The sequence below is a fragment of the Fukomys damarensis genome, unplaced genomic scaffold (assembly GCF_012274545.1).
Source record: "Fukomys damarensis isolate Sample0158 unplaced genomic scaffold, DMR_v1.0_HiC HiC_scaffold_1, whole genome shotgun sequence".
NCBI classification, from domain to species: domain Eukaryota; kingdom Metazoa; phylum Chordata; class Mammalia; order Rodentia; family Bathyergidae; genus Fukomys; species Fukomys damarensis.
This window is the reverse complement of record NW_022900913.1, coordinates 55,003,905-55,024,830: the sequence shown is the minus strand read 5'-3', so window position 1 is coordinate 55,024,830 and position 20,926 is coordinate 55,003,905. Positions and strand designations below refer to the sequence as shown.

Sequence of the window (20,926 nt, the reverse complement as noted above, 5' to 3'; positions counted from 1 at the left end):
ACACACACACACACACACACACACACACACACACACACACACTCAAAGACAGTCATGGGTTGAATTTACACAATTATCTTAACTGCTTAGTGACCACCATTGTTGCTGCCCAAAGCATAGAGCCAGGCACTTTGGTAGCATTATTGTTACCTCTACAAATCTGTGAAAGAGGCTATTATTTCCACTGCATGTAAGAGGAGACTAACACCTGGAGGTGTTATATAAGTATGTGAGGTCAAACAGCAAGTCTGAAGGCAGAACTGAGATTCCAACTCAAGGATTTCTGACTTAAGCCAGTGCTTACTACTCTAGGCAAAAATCAGGGGTGATTTGCTTGTGTCTGCTGCTTACAAAGGTAGTGAAATCAGCACGCAGATTTGCAATTGAGCTCATGCCTATACACATAGCATTAAAAAATAATAATTGTAGCTTTAGGTTTCTCACTACATTCTTTGAGTTTATGGTGACTCCTGGCTGAGAGGAAACTATAATCATTACAAAAAAGGGCTGGAGTTTGTTCACCAGCCTTGAAAAAATCTGGTTAAAAAAGCAAAAGCAAGTTTTCTTTTCCCTGAAAATGTGTTCTTCCTGAATTATTCATTGACTCTGTAGTGACCTGAGCCACTTCCCATGCTAACCCTGGATTTTTCCAAAAGAGGTGAAGTTTGTTGCACCACTGGGGCAAGAGACCGAGACAGAAAGCTGCACTGTCTGAGGATGTCAGAAAGGAGGCAGTTGGCCTTCAGGGCCCCCTGTCCTTCCTTAGGGTGCTTCTACCCGAGGCCTGGTTCAAACCACTCTGCTTTTTTCTCCTCTTCAGAGTCTCAGCCTCTGTCCTCAGAGCCTGATTGTCGACTCATCACAGGCAGAGGCCTTAACAGTGAGGTGAAATAACATTACCTCATGTCTGTTTGCCACTGCAAAATCCCTTGGTATAGACCCCCAAACTGAAACCAAAAGTGAGACCCTCTTGGATCCCTGTGCCCAGCATAGAGGCACATGTGTGGTCAGAAAGGGGTGTTGGGAGCTGCTTGGAACCCTGTACCCTCTCTACTCTTTGACAGGGACCACGATCCTGAGTGGCCTCCTCAGGTCCTAGTGGAATCTGTTTTTTTCCATATGAAAATATCTGTTACTGCTTTTCTTTTTCTTACAGTAAAATCTATGCCTACTGTGAAAAATAAGAAATACTTGAGAAGTGAAGAGAAAATGTAATAACCACCTCAGAGCTTATCCATCTTGAGATTTTGGGCATTTATCCACTGTACTAGTCAGCTTTCCTGACACCTGGAACTTAAATGAGGAGAGATCTAATTGGCTCAGCTCACATTTTCAGAGGATTCGGTCCTTGGTCTTCTGGCTCCAAGGCAGGAACATCATGGAGGGAGGATGTCGCAGAGCAAAGCTGCTTAGTTTATGGCAGCCAGGAAGTAGAACGGAGGAAGAGAGCCAGAGAGGAGGGGCCAGGGACCAGATCAGCCCCCAAGGCCACGCCTCCATGACGCACCTAGACACACCCAAAAAGGGGCTTTGTGAATCCCCAGCAGCTCCCAAGCCAATTAAATTAACCCAGTTAAGTTTGACTACCACATCCTTCCAGATATTTTTTGAGAAAGATAGAATTGGGCCTATGTTTATATATATGTAAATATATATACACTTCAAATGTGTGGAGAATACAATTGTTAGTAGATCTCTATGGCACCTCTACATCTACACATATCTCACTGCGTGGATGCACCGTTATGTGTTAGCCGACACTTAAATACCAAATTGTTTTCACAGTTTCACTATAATAAAAAACGTGGTGATGAGCACCCTTACACATACATTCTATGCTCCTGCCTGCATGATTTTCATCATTTAAATTCTCAGTTGTGGCATTGCTAAGGCAAAGCTTCTTTTTAAAGTTTTTGGTAAATGTTGCCAAATTCACCTTAAAAGGAGTATTCAGATTTACACATTGACAGGACTCCTGTGTCCACCTCTTTGCTGGGAATTACCTGTTTTTAAAGTGTACAGTTAGAACATGTGAAAAGCCCCAGGAACCCCCTCCCCACCTATCCATCCACCCACTGCCCCTCTCCACTGCTTTTCCTGGATTCCTGAATTCTCTCTCTGCTCTCACAGGTTTGGGAAGGGGCAGAATGACGCTGGCACAGACTACGGGTGGCCTGAGGAGCCTGGAGCAGGAGGAGCCTTTTGACCTCTCACAGAAGCGAGGGGCGAAGGGGTGGGTGTTCCAATCGGATGGGGAGAGCGCCCGGGGCAGCCCCTGCCAGGAAGAGGAGGAAGAGGAAGAGGAGGAGGAAGAGGAGGAGGAGGAAAATTGCTGCGAGGTGGAGCCCTACAGCCCCCGCCTATCCCCCCAGAGCCAGCAGTTCTGTGCCCCCCAAGATCTGTCCACCAAGGCCGAGAGGACCCTCCAGGGGAGAGGGGAAGCCAGCAAGGAGGAGGAGGAGGAGAAGGAGGAAAAGGAGGAGGATGTGACTAAAGAAGAGCGAGAGGAGGATCCCCGTGGGGCAGCGGAAGGTGGCCGGGAGAGAGGGGAGACAGAGGGGATCTGCCGGGAAGAGTGCCTAAGCCTCAGGGTTTTTCAGAGCGCCCAGCGGGGTTCCTCTTTTTCTGATTACTTATACTTCAAGCACAGAGACGAGAGTTTAAAAGAATTACTGGAGAGGAAAATGGAAAAACAAGCAGTGCTTTTGGGTATCTAAGTGGACAGCTCTAAAATTACATTCGGAAGATGAGAGCTAGGCAGTGCAAATACAGCTTTCTGCATGATTGCCGTTCCCTGGAGACTGCTTTCCAAGCGACTCAGACTAAAGGAGCAGGGTCTGTCCTAGGTAATGTAGTTGCTTCTCAGGCGGTTTCTTGGGCCCTTCAGTCTTAAAAAAACACAGGCAGGGGCTTCAGTGTTACTTTAGGCATCTCACATGTAATAAACTGTGCATATTCTTCTGGATGTCTAACATAGCTGACCCTGAGGTGCTTTTAGACATTCTATTTTCCTTTGACTAATATGCAATACATGGTTTCTCTCTAATTGTAAAACAATGGTGCTTGACACATTACCTTATCAATAACTATTTAACTGAATTCATGAAAGTTATATTTTTCCAGTTAAATGAAAATATTATTAGTTGTATATATAAAAACAGCCTTTATTGCATAAACAAAAACACTGGAAATGACACAGAAGGGTGAGCTATTGAAAAGGATATTCTCAAGTAGCAGCTACAGATGTACAATAAAAATCTAAGAAGAAGATGAACAGCTTTCACTAAGGGGAAACCGCAACACGTAGATTCCTGCATGGGTCTCTCTCCTCTGCTTCAGCTCCTTTCATGAGTGGGACATTTGGAGCTCTTCGCAGATGACTGGGCAATGCTTAGGGGCCCTGGATCCTCAGACTGATGTCTCCTGTCCTAAGCAGAGTCCCCTTCTGGGGGCCGCTGCTGCTTTCTTTTGAAGCCTCATACCCCAGACAGTAGCTGCAGGAAGAGCTGTCGCTGGTGAAGTGAGGATGAGGGGCTGGGTGGAGGAATTCTCCCTAACACAAGCTCTGACTTGTTTGGGGTGTTAGAATAATTACCAGCCAATCACTATGCTGAAAACCTGGGCTATGTTCTCAATGCTGGCTACATATAAGAATCATCTATGAGAACCTTTCCAAAAATACCAAAGCCAAGGCCTTACCCCGAGATTCTGACCTAATGGTATAGAAGGAGCCCCTGAACTGATAGTTTCCAAATTGTTCCTTATGATATGTGCAGCCAGGATTGAGAAAGATTCACTGGGCTTGAAAAACACCCACCCAGCCCCCTTTCAGGGCTCCAGAAATATTTCTGCTCCTGGCTTCAGAGTGACTCAGCCCTAAAGTAGAAGGCAGGAGAGTCAGCAGTCATCACACTGACTCAGCCCTGCACACCTGCTCTGTAAGAGCCTGACGAGGACACCCCCCACCCCTATAGATACACACTTTGTGGACTAGAACACAGTGCCTATGATGTTCCTGACCACTTCATATGCTGAATGATGCGTAACTGGCTGTATGGAAACTCACTCCTCCTGCCCGAATACTGGAACCACAGTTGTGGGGGACAGAGATGGTGAGTTGGGCCTTGCAGATGGCCTTACTTAGGCACTGGCACTGAGTAAAGTGATACTAACAGAGGCTGCCTACATGGGACTGGCACACCTGACAGGACTGTGTTTGCATTTACATAAACCCTGCCCTTTGGTGAGGGTTTCAACATCTACTTGCAGAGCAAGGTACTGCTTCTCCTCCTCCCACACTTCCCAGGACATTTCTTTGGAAGAACTGATCCATTTCCATCAGCTGGATGCTGGCTTTTTCTCTCAACATTGGCACCTCCCCATCAGCCCCATCTTGTCCTCATCATTCACCGGTGTGCTTTGGCAGTCATTTCTCCTGCTACCACCCTGAAATCCCTTCTTTCAGCATCAGTGCCACCATGGAGTGCTACAGCTGTTTAGATTTCCTACTGTCACCTATGTTCTGAGGTCAGAGAACCTGCAAAGGAGATTACAGAGAGAACATTGTGGGTTTCTGCCATCGTAAGTACAACTGAGCCAAGAACTGCTCCAAGTGCTCAGAAGGCCAAGTTCTACTCTCTGTGAATGTAGCTCATAGGTGTCTTTGGTGATGATGATGGCCAGGAAGCTGGCAGGGTGGTTTGCAAGGACACTACCAGCTCTCAGGGGTCTCCTGTAATCATATTCATTCAGAAGCCACACATTGAGGACCCACCATGTGCTGTGCCTGACAAACTCCCAGTTGCCTCTGGCTGGAATAGGAGCCAGGAAGACATAGAGTAGTAGGCTCCAGACTTTTCCAACCAAAACAAATCCTGCAGAAGTGTTTGAGGAATCAGTTAATATTGAGTTGGAGAGAGCGTGGTCCAAAATGGTGGTTTTGAGTTGTGTTTTGAGGGGCCAGAGAACCCTGTTCTGCCCCTGCCAAGCTATTATAGGAGGGAGAAACACAGCTTTCTTGCCCACTCCACTCAAAGTGGCTCATTTTATCTGTCTTGTGTATTAGCATTCTCAGTAGAATTTCATTTGGAAAGAGAGAGAAAGTCTAGGGAAAGTTAACAAAAATTGTATTGTGCAGCGTGCTCTAAGGCATGTGTTTAATTTTTAACTCTGGAATGAGAGACTTAATGAGCTCTAACCTGGGGGCTGGGTTGGCAATGACCTTCTGAGGACCAAGGATGAAAGTTTGGTTTTGTACACTGACTAACCAACATGGAGGTTGGCCTGGGCCAACCCTTGTTTACATCTGTGGCCTCGGGGTAATTAATAATAGCACACCCTTAACTCTCAAAATATCACAGTTTGGGTAACAAATTACATGAACACTCCGTGTGTGAGGACAGAGCTGAGTGAAGGGTTGACTGCCTTCCCTGATAAGCTTATTATCCAGAATGAGAGCCCGAAGGAGGACCTATTGGGGCCCTCACTAGAGAATGAAGGAACAGGTCATTCAAGGCTATCATCCTCATGACCTTTTGAAACTCTGAAAATAGGTCAGGACCAAATGCTTTCCAGTCTTTGACCACTGTGCCTTGGAACGAGCCAACACATAAGCCAACTGCCATATTTTTCTTTTACCCATTATATTTAGGCCTATAATTATCTCTGTTATTGCCTTTCAATTCCTCTTTCATTCTCTCCTTTTAAAATTTTGACTCCCCATTGGCCATGCAACTGAAACTAACCTTTCATAAACCCAAAGAGTAACAGGTATATTGGTGTATTATTAACCACATGAAAAAGCTCAATGTGCATACTGTATTTATTAAGTCCCGGAGGCATTTAATAAAATACTAACATTGTGTTTTGAATTATGATCTTTGCTTTGCTAGAACAAAATGTAACAGAACTAACATTTAAAATCCTTTGCATATTTTGGACAACTTTACACCAAATGTTGATTTTGTACAGAATTCTGGCTTGCTGTTTAAAAAGTAAAACTCCAAGTATATAGCAAACCAAGTTGTGGATATTACTTTGGGCTTTAGTGAAAAGGCAGCTTACCTGAAAGTAGCATGTTGTAACCTATATTTTGTTAATTTAAGCAAATAAAGACATGTTGGAAAAACCGAGTTGATTATTTACAAGTACCTGATATTTTGTAAAGATGTATGGCGGTCACCATCTCACTTGTGCATCTCACTCTGCCAGTGGCTGGCTCCTCAGCCCCAGTGAGAAAATGGGTTCGGTTTTGCCTTCCTCCGCACTTCAGGAAGGATGAATGAACTTCAGCACATCTGCAAGCAAGTGACACCTTACTCATCCTGTTCTTTCTTACTCAGAAAGATTCATTCTTATGAGACGAGATCATCTCTCCCCACCACCACCCCTTTTCTCTCTCTATCATGTGATAGTGTAGCTATCTGGACACCAGGAAATTAACCCTCACCAAACACCAAATCTGCCTGAACATGGATCTCTGACTCTCCAGCCTTTGTGGCAACCAAATGCTTATGCTTTGAGCTACCCAGTCTATAGCATTTTATCAGAGTAGCTCAAATTGACTAGGACATGTGCCTTTTGCAGCAAAAGCACATTGTTCATTTACAATCACAAGTGGCCAAATAAGTGCCAAAGGAAGACTAAGTGAGTTTCCCAGCTTCCATTCTATTCTTCCATGAGCCACTGTGTAGAAACAGCCCTACTTCTTCCCAATGATCAGATCAGTCACCTCTGCCAAGACAGCAACTCCTCTCCTTGTCTGCTAGTCTTTGGAGACACAGAACAAAAGTACCCAGATGGCATCTGTAGCTTATAATTGAATGATACTTCTGCTATGTTCCTGGGTGAAAGTGTGTATTTTTTGAGGATAAGAGGATAAGAGCTTATATTTCTGAGAGCTCAGTTACAGGGGATAAGAAGTACAAAGCCACTCTTCCAAGTGTCACTGAGACTGATGGGTCCTATTTTCCACCCTTGGTCTCTGGACCCTTCCTACTGAGGACTTAGCACTATATAAAAGTCTTTGCTCCAATGCATACCCTAGAGGTTAGCACCCTACCCTTATAGAGTATTTCCTCCAAGAAGCTCTAGGGAACTGGCCACCTGTGAGAGAAACAGTAGATCCTTTGGCCCTGGACCCATCTCTGCACCTCATTTCCTGTGAAGAGAAGCTCATAGTTTGATATGATGTTATGTGTGATTCTGTGCTAGTCGAACAAGCAAACCCTTGTGCAGTAGTGCTAAGTTCTTATAAGCAGGGAAGGAAAACTTTTACCCAGAATGTATCTATTCCTGCTTCAATGAATGGCTGATCCTTCAGGATGAAAGGAACTCAAAGAAGTCAGCCTTGCACTAAATGACTGATCACGCTTCTTGAGCAATGGTATCATACTGGAAGGTAAGCATCAGTCCTCATGTTGGCATATGACTCCTTAACGATGGGCTTGGTAAATGCAGGCCATGCTGTTAAGCCTATGTGTAACTTCCATCTCTGCCACTGTGACTACTTCATTCAAGTGCTCTTTGTTCTAATAGCTCCAGAGTAGTTATTGAGAGAAACTGGATGAAGCCAACCGGCAAGGTCATTTTGTATGCCAACTTACTGAGTGTCTCTCCCAGGATCGATATTAAGATGTGATACAAAGATTTTCATATTTTGTGTTCACTCCCACAGGTCTACCCACAGAACTATGCTAAACAGTGGATAACAGTGAATTTCTTTTGACTGATCAGCAATCGTTCCGATCAGCAATGGCCTCTCTTAGTAAGTGGCTTTTAGTCTGAGAAGTGAAGGATACAGGGAGCCATGGGAAGCAAGAAGGGCACTCCAGGTCCTGTGGTATAAAGGAGCATGACTGAGGAGAGAATATAGGGTGAAAGAACCAACAGCAGAGGGACACTGATGCAATGTAAGGCAGACATGGAAAGCCATAGATACCAATCCCCAAAGCAAATGCAATTGTTATGTATACCAAGAAGAAATATTTCAAAAGAAAGCAAGGAAATGAAAAACTGAGATTCCCATTTTTGAAAGCTCTGGCTCCAAGGTAGAAGATAATTGCTGAAAGACAGTCAAGAGGCAATGTTAATGTCCTGAGAGAGAGAACATTGGCCTGAACTAGGGAAGGGAGCAAAGAATTTAGAAGGGGGTGGACCAGAGCCCATTTTGGGAGCCCAATACACTTTATACTCAAGACAAATTTTAATAATAATATGCCCATTTTTCTAAGCACAAAACAAAATGCAACTTGATGGCCTCTCCTCATATAATAACTAACAGGATCAATTAGATTTTCATAGCTCTCATAACACCCATGCTTGTTACTTTGTTGGCAAGACAGTATATTTACTAAACGGTGTACTAGGTATGTAGGATTAAGTCTGCCTTTTAGTTTTGAACTAGGTTACAGTTGGTGAAGGTGTAAATAGTCAAAAATGAAAAAGGCAATAGTTTCTCAGACACAGAAGTTGGAAAGAAATGGCAGAAGAAAAGACAAATGAACCTAGAGTTAGAAAATCAGATCAACAAAAGGGACTAGAACCCTAAGACCGTGCAGTGAGGCTGCATAATCCTTTGCGTGTCCATAGCTCCTGAAGGCACCTGTGGTCCAGGAATGCAATAATGTGCTCATGATCATGAACTTACATTATCAAAGGCAAACTAATCATCTCTTAATACCACATGTGTTAACTAAGTGCGATCCAAACATTTCCATTTTTTAAAATGTCGTTATCAAAGGGTGACAGTCCAGTTTTCTGGAAAATCTGACCCAGTGCGGTTTATATAGCCACAGTGAAGAATAACGAAGATATTGTTACGTTTCTACTTCCAGAGTCAATTGGCTTAAGGCACCTCTGACAACACCTCAAGAAGAAACAAAAACAAAAATATGTGGAAGGAATTTGTCCCTGTCCTTAAGGAACACACAGTTCTTAGCCAGCCTGTGGAGAGCAGCAGGGACATGGCGAATCTGCTTTCTCAAATTTCCAAAACCTTAAAGCTAAAAACCTGCCAGCCCTGTGGAAAACCCAGGTGCAAACACAGCCTGGTTCCCTGAGGCACTGCGGCACTCTTACATTTGTATTTTATGTTATTGCACATTAGAGCTGAGCTGAGTGTTACTTCCACGCCCATTCCAAACTCCCTCTGCAAGTGGAGGAAGACCTGCTCCTGTGATAGCTGGGGAGTGACCCTTTTGGCATCCCGGGGGACTCAGTATCAGTGGCGCTCACTGTTTCCTCTTCCCTAGATTCAACAATATATTAAGGGAGGAAAAAAAAAAAGAGAGGAGGTTGGCTCTTTTCATGACTTTCCTTTTTAATTTTTGTTGAAAATGGAGCTATGTTCTCTTGATCCTTCAAACAAATGGAGGGGAAGTGGAAGCCCCGAAGTTTCTCTGATGTTCCCCGGAGAGGGTGGCTGTGTTTGTAGTGCGATGTGGGAAAAGTTCTTGTGTATCTGCTGTATTGTCAAGTTGGACCAAAAGTGATTTGCACTAGGAAGTGTGGGATGAATAGGATTTCTATGTCCGAGAAAGTGAGGGAGCTAGAGTCTTTGAATCAAAGATCTCCATTTGCTCTCTATCGCTCTGACATGCTTCCCTTGACCTCTGCCCTCCATCTTTATTTAGTGATGAAAGAAACCCAAGAGCACACTCTGAGCTTGAGCTGAACAATACATCCAAGCAGAAGTCTCCTTGCTATTCAGACTGCGCTTGGGCAAGGCGGCTGAGAGGGTGAGGTGTTGGCAGGACTTGGCAGAAAGCGCAGAGGCAAAGTGAGAGGGAGGGCTATTGAAATTCCTGGCATCATACCTGAAGAATCCTTTTTAACTGATGCTTGTAATATGCAGTGTGAGTCTTTTCACAGAGTGGATCTTAATAAACAAATGGCCTGTGGAAGGAAAATGCATAGCTACATTAAGACACATTTAAAAGAATTATAAGGATATTGGTTCCAGTGCAGCAATTCATCCTATTAAGCAATTTTGTTGCTTCTAGAAAGTAGTCATAATGAAACCTGTCTCCAGCCTTTGTCAAATGAGGGGATAAATGAGGTAAAATCTATTAATCATCCTAGCTTTAGAGAAACAGTCCCTGTGCCATTTATTATTCTTGAAGGACAGCTCCTCTTCTAACCTGTAGCAAGTCTAGAGAAAATTAAAAATAAATAAATAAATAAAACTTTTCCCTTCCCTTTTTACCTGTCAGAATAATATTTAAAATAGCCGTAGTTTTGTAAGTCCCCATATGTACAGTAATGAATCAATTGCCTCTTTAACACCGTAAAAACCAATTGAAAGCAAATATGAAATCCCGGCAGTGGCATAGCCCTCATAGGGAGAAAAAGCAGTTATACAGAAAACTTGGATTGTTACATTGTCAGCTTCCCAGGGGACATTCAATAAATAGTTATTAAACACAATGATGCATCTCTCTGAAGCAAGTACTGTGACAGGCTGGGATCCCCTTAGAGGTCACTGTGTGAAGACACTGGTGCTTGTCGAGATTTTACACGGCTTGTGTTTCCAAGAGATCTGGATGCCCCCACCCCACCCCCACACACTGTTCTGGCCCTTACTTGCCTCACTTTGGATCTCAGGGTTATCTCCTCAAATGCTTTGCCTCATTCTAACAGGTAGCTCTGTGGGCAACAGCTGTGGCCACCACCATACCACCTTCAGCAAATGTAGCCACTCTCTCTGCTTCTCCCCCGGATGCTGTCAGAAGAGTCTAAGATGGATCCATGAATTTACCTTCAAGGGGATGTGTGCTGTTCAAAACTATGCATCTGTTCCACAATGGTTCATTAAAACTCTATGGAAGAGAGTCTGGCGGATGGGATGGGATGGGGCTTCCAGAATAGTCTTGTGAGGAACCTAGAAACCTGTCCCTCGGAGGACACACGATTAAACTGGCAGAAATTAGCTAGGCTATTACGTACAATCTTTGATGCTTGATGCAAGTGCATCCAACAACTCAAGAAATGCTTATTCAACAAAATGTACTGATATCAGTAGGAACAACGTGAGGCCATGACAATGAAGCCAGGGGCAGCACCCTCCCACTCACCCAGCTGGATGCTGTGGAAGAGGATTCTGGGGCCTCACAGCCAAGAGGCAACTCCCATCTCCACAGCTCCAGGCCGATCCATATCCTGGGTGGGGGCCTGGCAAAGGCACTGCTCCACCACCCTGGGCCCTGCTCAGCTCCGTTCCCCACAACTCTGTGCCGTGGGAGAGCTGCTCTAGGGGTGGCCAGCTCCCACCACCCACAGCCATTCTAGGCCAGCAACATCAGCAGACCCCAGCTCCCCTGCTCTGTGCCATAGAAGATCTAGACTGTGGAGAAGTGGAGGAGCTGGTGGTGGATGTGCAACATGGTAAACATAATTAATGCTGTATATTCACAGTTTACTTTTATTGTAGTAAAATATATGAAACAAAATGTATCATTTTAATCACTTTTCAATGTAAAATTTGGTGGCACGAATTGGTGATACTGCGTAAACATTGGCACTTTTCATTTCTAACATGTTTGATCATCTCAAACAGAAGCTCTGTACCCATCAAACAATAACTCTCTCTCTTTCCTCAGCCTCTAATAATCCCTATTCTATTCTAACTCCATATTAAACTACCCTGTGTACCTGACATAAGTGAAATCATGCAGTATGTCCTTGTGTCTGGATTATTTTACTTAACATGTTTTCAAGGTCTTTCCCTGTTGCAGCCTGTGAGAAAATGTCATTCCTTCTTATTGCTGAATAATATTCCATTGTATGGGCATACCACATTTTGTTCAACCACTTATCCATCTATGGACGTTTAGCTATTGAGAATAATATCAAAGTCCCAATTTTCAATTCTTTGTATTTCAATTTTAGTTATAATTTAGAAGTGGAATTGCTGAGTTATATAGTCTGTGTTTAATTTTTTTGAGGTGCTACCAAATAATTTTCAACAGAAACCACACCATTTTGCATTCCTACTATCAAAGCACAAGGGTTCCATTCTCTCCACACCCTCAGAAACACTTATTTTTAATTTTTTAAGTAAATGCTATTTTAACGGGTGTTAAGTGGTATCTCACAGTTCTCATACTTTTAAAAAAAAGCATTGCAAATCCTTTATCTATGCAGCTATTGATGCTGAGATCCATATTTACTTTTGTAATCTCCCCATTGTTTCTTGTGAATATAAGAATGAAAATAAAGGATGAACTGGAGCTACTTCTTTATAAGTAGAAACCACATCTCCCAGTGATTTATGTGGCTTTTATTCCTATTATTTTGCTATTGTTTCATTCTTTGAATCCTCAAAAGGACCAGGACACTCCCTTTATGGGTTCTGTGTAGAAGCCTTTATTCCAGTTAACATGTTTTCTTCTGTTTAACCATTCCATTTTCTTTTTTGGCCCTGGAGTCTAATTTCCCTTGACCTTGTATTGCAAGATGATCTAATAGCTGTAGCAAGCTGACCATGACCTTGGTTGACCTGGCTTAAACTTGTATCAAAGAGGCTGAACCTGAATCTTTCCTAGGACTTGCCCATCTTCCATGTGCGCAGTGTGTGGAAAGAGGAAACAGATGACACAGGTGCCACAAAGACAAGAGAACACATGTGTCCAACCAGGATTCAAGTTGCAAACAACTATCTGTCCATGCTTGCAAATGTTAAACTGTAAAAACTTCAAAAAAGCAAGCAAAGAAACAAACAAACAGACAAAAACTCTGTGGTGCTTTTGCTTGTTTATTTAGAAAGAAAGAGCCAGTAAGGCTAATTTAGTACTCATGTGAGTCAGTGATCAAAGCTTATACTTAGCCATTGAAAATATGGAGCAGTATTCATCCACCAAAACCTTCATATTTAGTCCCAAATTTGTACCTGTAGAATTTGCCACCTGTGACTTTTCCACTTGAAATCAAAACAAGATCAATACCATGTATTCATTCAGTGAGTAGTTATTGAGCATCTGCTATGTGGCAGACACAGCTAGGTTGGCTTTGGAGATAATGAATGATCATGACACACACAGCCTCTGTCTTAAACAATCTGACAGCATGGCGAGGTCATTATCAGGAGGCCACTTTATAAGGAAGCCACTGATATGACCACACTAAAAAACAATTTTATGCATCTGTGATATATAGGTTCCCAGATTATAAACATAATAATTAAGTTCCTGTTGAGGCAGTGATTTTATAATTCTACTCACAAGAATTAACTAGGTATAGTATTTACAACCAAGACCTGGCATGTAAAGGTACAAGATCCCAGTAATGAATGTAACTGTACTGTCTACCTAGAATGTACCAATAAATTAAATTAAAAATAAAAATTTTTAAAAATTAAAAAAAGAAACACTACAGTGGCCAGGATTTAGCTCAGTGGTTCTGCTTCCTGCCTTGCAAACACAAGGACCTGAGTTCAATCCCTAGTACAAAAAAAACAACAACACTACAGTGATTATTTAGATTCCTTCTATTGCCAGTCCTGACACTTCTCTCCCTCATATTTTAAATGTCTTCCTTGGCATTAGAAATTTCTTTCCTGGGGCTTTATAACTTCGCAGTGGAGAAGGACTTGAGCACTCAGTATTCTAAGAACTGTGCAACATGGTTCCTATCGCACCATTTATTTTCTATTTATCTAAGCAATGAAGTATGACATTTCCCTTGGCCTCTTGTAAGGTGCATAGTTAAAGAAGAGATTAAGAGTTAATTGTTACATTTACAGTCAATTTAAAAGATTTCATGCCATGTAAAGGTACATGATCCCAACAATGAATGTAACTGTACTGTATCCCTAAATGTACCAATAAACTTAATAAAAAAAAATAAATAAATAAAAGATTTCAAACCCTCATGCCTTTAGTTTCGATCAATAGGGAGCTCAGAAAAGCCCATGAGCTTGCACATTTGTCTGCAGATACAGAATAATTAATCTGAGACTCTCTGTTCACCCTCCACCACCAGCAGGCCTATGCTCTGTTAACACTGCAACTCCTGTTTCTGTGCCTGTGATCTTGCACACCTAGAGCAACCACTTTTCCCTTTAAATTCCTTCAGGTCATAGTGGACCTGGGAGGCAGCAGAGCTGAGGAGTTCTAATAAAGGGCCATGGTGGTGGCATCAAGAAAGACTCCTCATGGACACTGGCTCTGCCACCTGTTGTCTGTGGAAACTTTAACACACAGCTTAATCCTCCTGAGCTGATGTCCCATCTCTACTGTAGTGAGAAGGCAGGATGACGGTCATGAGAACAAAGCTCTGGTCCTAGCTGAGATTCCTACTAGCTAGGTAACCCTGGGAAATTACGTTCTATCTCTCTCAGCTTCAGTTTCCCACCTGCCAAACTGGGAGTCACATAGCATCGACCTCGTAGTGTTATGAGACTGAAATGGGATAATACTTGTAAATTCCTAATGCAAAATAAGTACTCAGTATTTAAGCTGTTATACTTACCATGGTGACCACATAAGAATATGCCAAGAGCAAGGCTGGACACACACGTGACTCACCAACCACGTCAGTTCCCTCCCGGACCTAAACACAAGTGTGAGATCAATGACATTACTCTGTGGCAAGGACTTGAAGTCTGGAAGAGGCTTCCACCTCTGCCCCACTTCCTGGCCACTCCCCAGGCTTTCAGCAGAGCACTCTGCCTCTCATCAGCCGCACTGGCAGGGAGGCAGGGACAAGGATTCCTAGCCAGGGCTCACAGGCATTTGCATTCCCTTCGTGAGAGCCGCATCTGAGGGCATCTGGAGGGAAAGCCCCTCTCCAACTGTGACAGCCGGTCACACAGAATGGCAGTGCCAGATGTGCTTGCTGATGTCCCCAGTGACGGCTCCAAATGACAGGGCATTAATGCAGGCTTCTGAGAAAGCCTCAGACTGGTACTGCTTCCAGTACACTTAGCTGGGATAACTTTTAACTTTAAAAGGAGGAATAAATTCAGTAAGCAGATAGCAGTGGCTTTTAATATTTTTATTGAACAAGGCAAACAGCAGAATGATACCTCAGCCCTGTGGGGTGGCATCAACAGTGGTATTTTTGAAACAAGTTTGATCCATTCATTAGGGGACCATGAATTCAAGTGGGCAGAAGCCAGTAGCTTTACAAAACAGAATGGATTAGAATAGAAAATATCAGAGAGTGTTATACACTTATAAGGCTAGGTGCTTTTAGTGAGGCTTTAAAAAAAAAGAGAGATCAAAGAATGATTGAGTGAATTACATTCTTGAAGGTTTTCTTTCTTCCCTTCCTTCCTTCCTTCCTTCCTTCCTTCCTTCCTTCCTTCCTTCCTTTCGTTCCTTTCTTCCTCTTTCTTTCTTTCATTTTTGGAATCAGGAGTTGAACTTGGGTCCTTGCTCTTTCTCAATGGTTTTTTTAACTGCTGTTCATGGTTAAAATAGTTTGAAAGTCACTAAAATACTGGGTACACATAATTACATGTGTGGTTTCTGTGGAAACAATGAAAACACCCACTCTGGATTTTGGGATTATGGGATGATAATGAGAAACCCAAATCATTCAGGCACAGCCTTTTGTTCATAATGTATAGGAAGTGTGATTGAAAAATACAGTGAATGTTTAAACTTTAAAAACTTAGTACAATAAAAGACCTGTTCCAACCAGGTATGGTAGCATACATCTGTAATCCCAGCACTCAGGAGGCTGAGGCAGGAAGATTGCCACAAATTCTAGGCCAACCTGGGTTATATAGCAAGATCCTGTCTCAAAAATAAACAAAAAAATTTTAAAAGACACGTTGCTATTAACCCCATCATAATCCTCCCCCTCTCTTCACAGTGATGGTGCTTACAGTTCTGAGGTGCAGAGAGGTAGTGAAAACTGTTGAGAGCAGGGACTAAGCTACATTAGAAAAATATTCTCTCCTGTTCTATTGGCCTCCAGAGGAGGAAACTCTACAGCCCAGATCAGTTTCCCTTGACTGGGACTTCTGTCTGCTTTCTCTTAAGTCTATACCAAGCATGGAGAATGTGTGGTCATCATCATTTCCCCAATATCCCTTTTAGACTTAGCCAGTGATGAATTCCTCCACCTTTTCCCTAAAAAAGATGAAAGAGTTTCTTTGCTCTTATAGTTTTCCCCTTCATCATTGTTTTCATTATCTTCCTACTTACACGAATAAAATGAAATTAGCCTGGAAGTTAGAATTATATCCCCTTGAAATAATTTATGTTATTTCGGCTGAAGTCAGGCAGTATGGCAGTTTGTTTTTGGATCCTGTCCTCCACCATGGTACCAGATCCTCCTCTACAAACATCTTTTCACAGATTTTCTCCGCATTTTTCCTAGTATGCCTTAGTCATTGGCAGAGTAAAGTCATTCTGTAGTGAGAGTGGAGCCAAAAGTGAGTTAATGACCCCAACCTCTCTGAAGTCATCAGATTTGATGTCCAATAATCTTGAAGCCACTTCCAAATGAGCGCACAGCTCAGATTAAATAATGAGCTCCACAACACTGCCATCCTCAAGACTGTCTGATGTGGACGTCCAAGATGTCTGTTGGTTTGGATATAATGAGTTAAAAATGCCATTAACTTTTCAGCTTCTGCTCACTACAAGAAGCACTCTTCACTGGGACTCTAGAAGCTCTTGATGTTTACTTTGCTGCTGGTCATAGAATGAAGCATATTTCCTTCTTCTGAAACAGCAGTTCTAAGTTTTCCCAGTGTCTTTAACCCACATTAACCTACCCATGCCCCAGGGAGTCACTCACTCAAAAAAAAAAAAAAAAAAAATAAAAAAAAAAAAAAAAAAAAAAAAGCTCCATTCTCCAAGCCCTACACTTGGCAGAATGGTCTTCCTTATTATCCCTTTCTTTTCTACTCTCCTCTTGCGCTGTTCTTGAGTCCTGAACCATGGATTTGGTTTCCCCACTTTGACTTTTACCACATTCTTAGACATTGCGTGGTCTGCCAGCTGTCCAACCACCCCCAGGAAATTACTGTACTACTTGGCTTAGGACAAGCCATAGCCTAGGGTCCATTCCATCTGATGACATCATTAGAGAAAGCTGAAAGGAAAAGAAAACAGCCGTGAGTAAGTTTCTAATTTCCAGATTAGATGTCTCAGAAACTAAAAGAGCACCTCAACCACAAGCTCCAGAGCAAAATCCCAAAGGGGACCTGAACTTGTTTTAGCAGCTGGGATTTCTCAAGAGTCAACTTTAATAAAACTCAACTCTCTCTGTGGCTGGTGACACCTCTGTATGACATTTGGAACTATTTGTATCCCTGCCTCAGTTTCAGCTACAGTGCATGGAGGTCACAATGCCCCAAAAAAATAATAATCTTTCAGTTCATCTATGATTCTGCTGTTAGACAGGGGATCTCTCCAAGATGTTATGAGAAAACTCATCAGTAAGAAAACTTATTATTGAATTTTGTTCTTGCCCTTTGTTCTTCCTACCACTATTACCACCTCCAAAGACTTTGTCTATGAATCCATAATCCTAAGGATTACTTCTAGTCCTGCAGTATCTATGTGCTCACTGATTTTCCGCGTGGAAGTTGTGTTGCACGGAGCTTATCTGTGGTGAGGATATGGAGTTAACTGTGGCTGACCTGACTGGGTCAATTCAGAAAAATGCTATCTATTTGGAAATGTTAGAAGAGTCTGCCCTTAGGCAACTCCCACGGGTCCATGTGCTCACACAAGAATAAAAGATAAACTCAGAAGAAAATGGCATGTATCTGTAATTCTAGTTAGGAAATTTAAGAACAAAACAATGCAGCATTTTAAAAATCCTTTTTGTTGAAAATTATATTTCTAGAAAAATTGATCATGAGAAGAGAGTAGCTGGCTATATAGTTAATGTTCCTTCATTTGGGATAAGTTCCTGGCAAAGGTTGGGGCCAGCCACCTAGGAAGTGTTGTAATCAGCAGGATTTGGTGAGTGAATACATTAAATACAGGATACAAAGTTTATAAGATTATTTTATGATAATTACCCAAAGAGTCAAATGCAAAGGAATGAAAAAGATATTAACCACACATTAGAGGCCAAAGAATCCACCCAAGGGCCTAGATCCCAGAAGTGTCCCACACAAGTCCAAATAAAGGCTTAGAGTCCAAGGCAATGTCCTCCACAAGCCCAGCCAGTAGCCTAACACTCGTGGCAATGTCTCATTCTTGTATTGAGAATTTGCTGCTGGAAGGCCCAAAGGCCAATGGTGGAAGCCAGGAAACCTGTGCCAGTGAGATGAAGGATTTGTGCCACCAGGCTGAGGGATTCACTTTGGAGCCAGGAAGTGATGCTCACGGTGAAGATCAGAGCTTCCCTGATGAAAATGGCAGCCATTTCCAGTGACAGAGAGGCCCAAGCTCCTCCTCTGATGAGAACAGCCTGGTTTGCATCAGGAAAACCATCCGCAGCAAGCTTCTAGAAAACCAACAGGCCAAGATTTTCTCCTCCAGTTCTCTTTTTATGGCTACTGGTAACAATCTTCAGGTGGATCCTCCACGCCCAGACGACGTGATTCAGTTCAGCTGTGTGTTACAAGTTGACCATTCATCAGTCCACCCACAGGAAGCCTTGAAGAAATACATTTAATAAGACAAGGATAAATGGAAACTCTGAAATCATGGGGAGGAGGAAAAAAATCTAAAAAAAATTACAAAATCAAATATTATGGAATATATGAGATGTTATAAAAGCTGAGTCAAACTCTAAATGGGGCATAGTCAGCACCCATAGGAAAGCTGAGGGTACAATTAACAGTTTCAGGAGGAAATTGATAATTTTACAGAGGAAATACAGGAAAACCTTCAGAAACAGTATTTCTGATTTCCAATGACTCTATAATGAGCCCAAAATACGATCACTAAAGTAATTCAGGATATTTTAATATGAGGTAAATACATTTACTTGTTGAAACTCCTTTCTTAACAATTGGGAGCCCCACGAATAGAATTTCAGAAGTATTTTTAAAACAAGCCCCAGTGGTGTTCCTTGGACTTCTATTTCTTAGATTCCTGCAGGAAGTCTCATTCTGCTAAAAGTAGAGCACCTCAAATTCCTAGTGTCCCTTTGTAATAACGTCTTTTCTCAGAAGCAGATGGATCAATAAAGGCAATATCATCAACACTTAATTCTGAGCAAAATGGTACAGCTTAATAATAAAGTTGAAATGAACTGAACTTTGGGGGACAGTAGCTACCATGGAAATCTATGGTCCTTCAGAACATAAGTCTCTCGAGTTCTAGCCAGGAGAACTGTTCATAAGCCCACAGTGAGTCTTCTATAGTACACTTGTGAAAGTCCATAGCTTGAGTGTTCATGAGTGAGGGACTTACTATAGTGTCATGTATTCACCCTACCACAGCTAATTGCCCCAGTTCCTCTTGTGAAAGTCCATAGCTTGAGTGTTCATGAGTGAGGGACTTACTATAGTGTCATGTATTCACCCCACCACAGCTAATTGTCCCCCAGTTCCTCCAGGGACACAATCACTCCCCACGGCTTGTCATTTTATTGGGCATGTAAATCAGGGCTTCTTACTTGCCTTAGTCATGGAATGCACATCTGATCTAATCAAGGTTGATCAGACTCACTGTTTTAGGACTTCTTGGAATAGGATAGTCTAATTCCTGCTAAGAGGACTTTTGAAGCCACACTGGATTTGGCTCTTTCTGAGGCTAATTATGAACCATAGCCTGTTTCAGCTGGTATGTACCTAATAACTTCACTGAGTATGACATCAGTACATGTTCCATATTGTGATAACCCCAAGGAGAAAAGGACAGAAGGAGGCAACTATCTGAGATTTCAAATATTCAAGGCAGATATGTATGCTGAGGTAGCCACAGCCCATAAAAGCAAAGTGGACCAAGACTCTTCCAAAAAAAAAAAATCCAAAAGCCAGGTGTGGTGGTACACACCAGTAATCTCAACACTTGGGAGGCTGAGGCAAGAGGATTACCATGAATTCAAGTCTAGCTTGGGCTACATAGTAAGTTCAAGGCTGGTCTGAACTACATGGCAAGACCCTGTCTCAAAATCCAAAAATATTATTTTTAAATGATCTTGGTATAAAGAAAAAGAGACAGGGATGTAGGGAAGCCTATGTACTCACTAATAGCCATGACAATGACTTCAGATTATAAAAGATCTGTGATACAGGATCAGAGAACAGTACCTTACAAAAAAGAAAAAGAAAGATTGGTACAGAAAAGTAAAAGTTGTGAATGAACATCAAAACCAAGAAAGAAAATGAATCAAAGCTTATAAAAAGTAGCTTTTTGCGGACTACAACCAGAGCAAAAATGGACAGAACAGTGTGTACTAAGGCTCAGGCTGTAAGGCTCATGGATGACTTAGAGGGAAGTAAGAATTTCTTTACAACTCTCATTTTGCTTCTTTCTGCTCTGTGAAAGTGAAAGATCTTCAAACCTGAAAGTATAAAACAAACATTGGTAAAAGGTAATTGAAGTCTAAATTAGGGGCCAGGACAGCACAAGAAGAGGAGACCTCTTTAAAGACTTTAATCCTTTAGATCTGGATGAATTCTATTCCATTGTGTGAAAGATAGAGCCAAAGGAACTTCAGCAGGAATTGCTGCTATTAATTTTTGGAAAATCAGAAAGAATAAGAAAAGTGCTAGAAACTAGGAGAAATGCAAATGACTATTTCTGAAAGAAGTTGGGGTAGTACCATGGTGAGGTTTGGAAACTATGAGTCATCAATTTAATGTGAGACCTGGTATTTGGGAATTGTGAGATTTAGTGTGCTATATCTGCGATACGTAGTGATTATCATGACTTCGACAGATAAAGCCCCTCATGCTATCCATAGGAATAACATGGAAAACTAAACTCAGAGTATAAATCTGTGTGCATTTTTAACTTATATGAAACTGCTACCCAGTACATGCTGAATGCTATGTTAGTAGCCT

General features: G+C 42.2%; 1 protein-coding gene across 1 annotated transcript in view; it reads left to right on the top strand.

Annotated features, from left to right (window-relative positions):
• Znf366 (zinc finger protein 366) overlaps positions 1 to 6,125 on the top strand; it is a 68,312-nt gene extending 62,187 nt beyond the window's left edge. Inside the window, exon 5 of the mRNA XM_010637331.2 lies at positions 2,131 to 6,125. Coding sequence (XP_010635633.1) covers positions 2,131 to 2,717 — 587 coding nt within the window. The 3' untranslated portion in view covers positions 2,718 to 6,125. The remainder of the gene's footprint in view (positions 1 to 2,130) is intronic.
• Positions 6,126 to 20,926: the final 14,801 nt, after the last annotated feature.